The sequence below is a fragment of the Rutidosis leptorrhynchoides genome, chromosome 11 (genome assembly GCF_046630445.1).
Source record: "Rutidosis leptorrhynchoides isolate AG116_Rl617_1_P2 chromosome 11, CSIRO_AGI_Rlap_v1, whole genome shotgun sequence".
Taxonomy (NCBI): Eukaryota; Viridiplantae; Streptophyta; class Magnoliopsida; order Asterales; family Asteraceae; genus Rutidosis; species Rutidosis leptorrhynchoides.
In genome coordinates, this window is record NC_092343.1 from 283,332,417 (window position 1) to 283,339,658 (window position 7,242).

The 7,242-nt window shown below is 39.2% G+C and overlaps 1 protein-coding gene across 1 annotated transcript; it reads left to right on the forward strand.

Annotated features, from left to right (window-relative positions):
• Positions 1-2,791: 2,791 nt before the first annotated feature.
• Positions 2,792-4,579, forward strand: LOC139877891 (1-aminocyclopropane-1-carboxylate oxidase homolog 1-like). The gene is made up of 2 exons (XM_071865290.1): positions 2,792-3,451; positions 4,162-4,579. The coding sequence occupies exons 1-2, from the start codon at positions 2,886-2,888 to the stop codon at positions 4,487-4,489; spliced, it is 894 nt and encodes a 297-aa protein (XP_071721391.1). The 5' UTR covers positions 2,792-2,885; the 3' UTR covers positions 4,490-4,579.
• The last annotated feature ends 2,663 nt before the right edge of the window (positions 4,580-7,242 follow it).

Here is a 7,242-nt window from a genome sequence, read left to right on the forward strand (position 1 = left end):
TTTGCATAATCGTCTCCATAACTCCCACTAGTCGTCAAACTCCCACCAGCTCAGTACTTTCGTCGGTTACCAAACTCCCATCGGATTCCCGACACCCTCTAGAAAACTCAAGTTCCAGGACTTACAAGATTATCCACTTCTACCATCATCTAAAGATTCTTAATTGGTCACCCCGAAGAAAACCGCTCGCTTTGTTGAACAAACCATCACCAAACCCGAGTCACAGTCGAACACGTCCTTTCCGACAACTTCAAACCAATTTCTTTAGTGAGAGAAGCTCTAACCCTGCCCACATATTCCATATACTATAGAATATTTGACTAAATACATTAGTCGACTCGTTCAATAATCTGATGTTGGACTTTGGTTTGCACCATAACAAAACTCCCCTCAAACCCAAGTTCAACTCGGCATCCCTCCAATGATAGTCAAGATCCAACCTTCTTTAGTACCTGCCGCAACCTCAGAACACAACTTGAATGGGACCACATCAAGCCTACTTATGGTACAAGGCTCCAAGATCAACTCATCCACTAAGGATGCACAACCTGCGCGTGCCAACCAAGGGGTTAAGCCAACCGTTGACATGCTGCAAATGTCACGTTGCGCTATCCACACATCCAGACTACAACCTGCGAGTATCTAACCTTCCACGATAACTCCCACTGTCAATTTTCAAACGAATGTCCCCCTGTTTATTACTTGGCCACCCAAACTTGAAAGAAACCATCTCTTAAGCACACACTTCTTTCTTCTCAATATTCATGTATGACTAAGGTTTGCACCCAAAACAAACCTCCCCTCAAACCCAAGTCCATATGGGCCTCCCTTCCAACGATAGTTCGGACCCAACCTTTACTGCCGCCAAATGGAACTCTCAAACAGTCTGTGTGCGGACCAATGAGATTTCGATACAAGACTTCAGGATCAACTCAACGTTACCAAGGAAGCGCATGCGCGTTGAGAGGTGCGCCCACAATGCCATCCATCACATCCGGAATATATTTTGGCTCCTGTAACAAACCTACTTCTCTAAAAAAACACAGCCTTTATCGCCGGAAGATTCGCAAAACAAAACGTCTCGCCACTCGCAACATCAAAACCGGAACTCTCTCATAAAACTGCCGCAACTTTAAAAAATCGTATCTCAAGATACAACGGTCCGATCATGACCAAAATTTTACCATGTTTAGATCATCACCTCTGAAACGTACAATCCAAGTTTCATGTCAATCCAACGGTAGACGAACCCTCTATGAATTTTCTCTTACAGCAGCTCTAAACCCGAACAACTGCAACTTCGAAAAATCATAACTCAAGATCTAACGATCCGATCACTGCCAAATTTTGACCACGACTAGATCTACGAGTCTAACATCTGCAGTAAAATTTTCAAGGCGATCCGATGGTTAACGAACCCGTAGTAATTTTTCTCCTCTAACAGCTCCGAAACAAAATAGGTTAAACCTGAACGGCAGCAGCTTCAAAAAATTATATGTCGAGATCTAACGGTTTGACTTCCTCAAATTTATACAGCTATGACTCCAGCACCTTCGATAAAAGTTTCAAGCCGATCCAACGGCTAACGAACCCGCAGTAATTTTTCTTCTCCAGCTGCCCAGTAGAATCCGAATTTTGAAAAGTTCATCATTCCCTTGAATGGGACCGCAAGGAATGATAACTTAGATCCGATACCCGGATCTTCCCGAAAATCTCTTCTTTGTCTTCAGCAACAAATCTTCGATATCTCGACACAAGTTGCAAGACACACAACCCTGTCGTTTAATCTAACCTTGATGAACACCCGAATCATCAAACATATCGAATATCTTGCTTTCAAATCGCCATCGTGCCCGTCTTCGCACTTTAAAGCTCTGATACCACTTGTTAGGAATTCGGTAAGCCTTAACAAGAACGGTGATTCATCAAATCACCAACCCACAAACGACAAACGATTTAATAAAGCTAGAACGATAAATGACACAGGGTATTTAACGTGGTTATATCCCAATTCCAAAACACGGAGAAGAGTTTACTCCACGGGCGCAAATCAGAGATTTTTCTTCTATTAATTTCGTGCACACATTATAATGAGGCTAGGAGTTACAATTTATAGGAAGAGTTAAACTTGTCCACCAAGTTAAACTTGTCCTTCAAGCAAAAGACATTCCATAAATATCTATTACTTGCTCCACATTCCATTCCTACTAGAAGATTTAATTAAGGCAACAAGATCTCTACGACTTGTTCACCAAGTCAAGTTCCCTACAACTTGTTCACCAAGTTAAGCCTTCTTCACCAAGTCACGCTCCCTACGACTTGTTCACCAAGTCAAGCGTCTTGTTCATCAAGTCACGTCTTGTTTCTTTGATCAAATTCTTCACACCTTCAACATAAGGGACACTAAGGGAGAGATTGTTAGAACCCTAAGTCATGTATTTGATAGTATAAATTGTAAGGTTTTACTTTGTAAAGGAGGTATTGATGAGGGCTATAGTACCACCTACGTCTCCTAGTCAAATAGCAATTGTACACCAACCGAGTTTAAGAAGCTGTGAAATTTATTCGTTTTCTCTCTGTCCGTTTTCTTACTCACTGTCCGTTTTTCTATCCGCCTTTGTTCATACAATCTCAATCCTTCAATATCTGCTTGTTATGATGTAGTAAGGTCCTAACACAAACACATAGGATTCTTTCATTCATGGACTTAAGATTCCTTATTTATATATACGGAGTACATGTTTTTTTTTTTCTTTAAACAAAAAAACAAGCATGGTCCAATCAAGTTAGTGGCCGGTGAAATATTAAATAGCAATGAATGGCCGGCGAATTATTAAATAGTTACCTATGGTACACGTACCCTTGTGAATATATATTAAGGCATTATGTACTACTTGTGTTTTGAGAAGCTAACCAAGATGAGTCTGAATACTAGTCATGGAATAATCCAACCGAATTATGATCGTAAAACCGAGCTAACCGCTTTTGACGAAACAAAAACCGGAGTCAAAGGGCTCATCGAAGCGGGAATCACAAAAGTCCCTCGTATATTCCACTTGCCTTGTCCGGCAAACCAAAGTCAAACGTCTAAGTCAAAGTCAACTCTTCCAACCATTGACATGGAGGATATCAACCAGGATTCGATCAAGAGAAACGAGGTAGTCGAGAAAGTAAAAAATGCATTGGAGACATGGGGATTTTTTCAGATTGTGAATCATGGAATACCGATTAGTGTTTTGGAGGATGCGAAAAAGGGTATTATTGGGTTTTTTGAACAAGATACAGATGTGAAGAAACAATGGTATACAAGAGATGGTACTGGGAAGACTAAGGTGGTGTATAATAGTAACTTTGATTTGTATGCTGCACCTGTGACTAACTGGCGTGACTCATTTTATTGTGCTATGGCTCCTGATCCACCTCAACCAAATGATTTGCCACTCCCTTGCAGGTCTAATATCATTTTTTTACCTTAATAATCATATCTAAAGAATATCATTTTATTTTATTTTTTTGTAATTTAATGAAGAAAAATGGTGTGAGAAAACACTTTTGATTACTAATTCACGTTGATTTCATGTTGTTGAATGTATTATTTATCATCGGCATCTTGTTAATTTATGGTTGCAAACGGCGGTTGTAGCGGTTTGGTATCCCGTTTCGCTTAAAAACGTCTCGGTCAACGCCAAAAATTTCAGGTCAAGGTCGGTAAAACCGGGTCAAAGTCGCTTGACTTCTGTCTCGACCCCGCCTCGACCGACTTGACCTTTCAAGGTATTAACGGACCCGTCATTTCAACCTTGTGTTAATTAATAAAAGAATAAACTTTTCCAGGCTATCGAAGATGACAAATATTTATACTTAACTGTATGTGGTAAAACTGGATTATCTCGTAATAATTTCCGACTTTTTATTCCGCCACTTCAAGATATACTAGCGAGTTTCGACTATGACATGTCTTGTGAGGATCTCGGGACCTCAACAAGTAAGCTATCTTCGGATAATTCATCTTCTTAATCAATGATTTTGGGAAACGTTTATTTGGAAATATGATTATAGTATTTACATAATTATCCGTTATCGATCACTTATTATCAAACACGAAATAACACTATAGAACTTATTAACTCTTAACTATGAGTACTTGTATCAATTTTACAGAGAAATATGGCCAGACTACTCGAGCCAGATGATGAAGCTTGGGTGTTGCGTGTTCGAGTTAATATCTGAAGCTCTTGGGCTCAACCCTAAACACCTTTATGACATGGGGTGTGCTGAAGGACTTGCTCTTCTTGGCCATTACTATCCTTCATGTCCACAACCCGAGTTAACAATTGGCACCCCCGAACATGCTGACAACGATTTCATCACGATTCTTTTGCAAGACGATGTTGGTGGCCTCCAAGTGTTCCATGAAAATCAATGGACAGATGTTCCTCCAATCCCGGGAGCTCTTGTAGTGAACGCTGGTGATCTTCTACAGGCATAACTCTATATATTCATTTTTGTGTTTCTCTGTTTAGTGAAAAAAACAAATAATAATATAAATAAACAGATTTGAAGATTAACAACATGCAAACCGAATGATTTTTTTTTTATAAAAGCAAATGCAAACCGAATGATAAGTTGCCTAAAACTAACCTTAACACGTGAAACAAAGCTAACCCAAAACAAAACCTAGCCACCAACAAGGCGAATAAATTAACAACGTCGACTAAAACAACCAAGGCTATAAAACTAAAACTCAAAAATCGGAAGCGCCTAAACCATTTCAGTCATACCTCTAAATATTTAGCTTCATTTTTAACTCATTAGTTTTAAAAGGTTAGTATACTATACTAATGGATGGTATATGGTAAATGTATTTGCGTGCATTTTTTTCAGTTGATAACAAATGACAAATTTGTTAGCTCACAACATAAAGTGTTGGTATTAGACTAGATATGCATATATTGTATATATTATGTTGTACATTTGACTTTATCTATTTTTGTATATGATTCTAAGGATTAGCAAATAGTTAGGAAGTTTGTTAGACTTACCTAGTTTATAGAGATGTATTGCTGTATAAATGTACACGGATGAAATCAATCAAACGCATCAAAGTTTATTCATCTTTCATGGTATCAGGCCTAAAAACTCTCTTTTCTCTTCTTCTTTAATCTATCGTTCGTCTTTTCTTTCTAATGGCCAATACACAAAAATACCATCCTGCTTTAACTATCACAAACATAAAAAATGTCATACCTATTGTTCTTGAGATGAACAAAGGACAGTACAATTCGTGGGCAGAACTTTTTCGCATTCATTGCACCGCCTATGATGTGCTAGATCACATCACTCCCTCAACCGAAACTGGTGAATCTTCCACCACCGATTCCACTGTTCAAGCACCTCCAAAAGATGCAAACTAGAACCGTATTGATGCACTAGTTTTGCAATGGATCTACGGAACTATTTCCGAAGAACTACTCACTATCATCTTGAAGACTAAGTCCACTGTTGCTCAGGCATGGGAACGACTCCGTAATATTTTTCAGGACAACAAGAATTCTCGTGCTGTGTACCTGCGACAACAATTAGCCAATGTCAGGCTTGACCAATTTTCCTCTGTATCTGCCTATTGCCAGGAACTAAAAGTGATTGCTGATCAACTTACAAACGTTGATGATGAAGTAAGTGATGACAAGCTCGTACTTCAACTCGTCTCAGGGTTAAACGATACATATCGTGTTGTTGGTTCACAAATTACACAAAACGATCGTCTTCCATCTTTTTATGAGGCACGAGCAAGATTGATTCTCGCAGAAACTCAAATCAAAAATTAGGCGAATACTTCCACACCTGTCACATCGAATGACACGGCACTTCACACCTCTGCCGTTTCTAATCCTGCTACACATCAGTCATCGGGGCAATTTCACAACTATAATCAATCTTCCAGTCGCGGTCGTTCTGGTGGTCGCAACAGTGGGAACAAAGGCCGAAACCCTAACAACAGAGGACGTGGCCGAGGGTTTAATTCCAACCAAACAGGCCAGTTTCCTTATTGGGCTGCATATCCTCCATGGGCTTGGCAAAATTCAAATTGGGCTCAGCCTCCTTGTCCTTATCCTACAATGCCCTGGACCCGTCCTAATAGTACAAATACTCAGCCTGGTCTTCTTGGCCCACGCCCACAACAGGCCCACAACAGCTCAACTACTGATGGATCCATGTATTTTCCTACTGACATTGAGAACGCTATGCACACTATGACTCTCAATCCTCCCGACAATACATGGTGTATGGACTCTGGAGCCACCTCTCACATGGCAGGTAACCAAGGTAAATTCCTATCTTATTTTCCATTAAAGTTACCCAAACAAATTATTGTCGGAAGTGGCCATAGCATACCAATACTTGGATTCGGACACTCTTCATTACCATCTTCCTCACGACCTCTTACACTTAACAATATTCTACATGCTCCACAACTCATTAAAAATATTATTTCTGTACGTCGTTTATCTTGTGACAATAATATATCTCTTGAATTTGATCCTCTTGGTTTTACTGTGAAGGAATATCCGAAGGGAACCAAAATAATGCGGTGTAATAGCACGGGCGATCTATACCCTATTACATCAAATGTTCTTCAACAACTTGCTCATTCAACAACTTTTCTTGCAACTTCTAGTGATCTCTGGCATCAACGACTTGGTCACCCGGGGCGTAATATACTAGGATCACTTAGCAATAAACAGTTTATTTCTTGTAATAAACCTCATTTATCTTCTTTTTGTCAATCATGTGTGTTTGGAAAACAAATAAAGTTGCCATTTTACGATTCGGTTTCTTCTACTATTATGCCATTTGATATAATTCATAGTGATGTATGGACATCTACAATTGCAAGTACCTCTGGTCACAACTATTATGTCTTATTTCTTGATGATTATTCAAATTTTTTGTGGACTTTTCCACTTGGTGCAAAATCTGAGGTCTATGATACATTTATTAAATTCAGTACCTTTATTAAGACTCAATTTGGAAAATCTATAAAGTCTTTTCAATGTGATAATGGAACCGAGTACAATAATAACAAATTTCATCACTATTGTCACCGGAATGGCATGACATTTCGTTTCTCGTGTCCACACACTTCTTCACAAAACGGAAAATCCGAACGTAAAATACGAGCCATAAATAACATCATGCGTACTATCATGTCTCATGCTTCTATTCCCACAAATTTTTGGC

Bases quoted from the DNA above. Each gene is read 5' to 3' on its own strand.
- LOC139877891 (XM_071865290.1), top strand. From the start codon at position 2,886: ATGTACTACTTGTGTTTTGAGAAGCTAACCAAGATGAGTCTGAATACT. The intron at 3,452-4,161 runs GTCTAATATCAT...TCAATTTTACAG, and splicing joins GATTTGCCACTCCCTTGCAG to AGAAATATGGCCAGACTACT.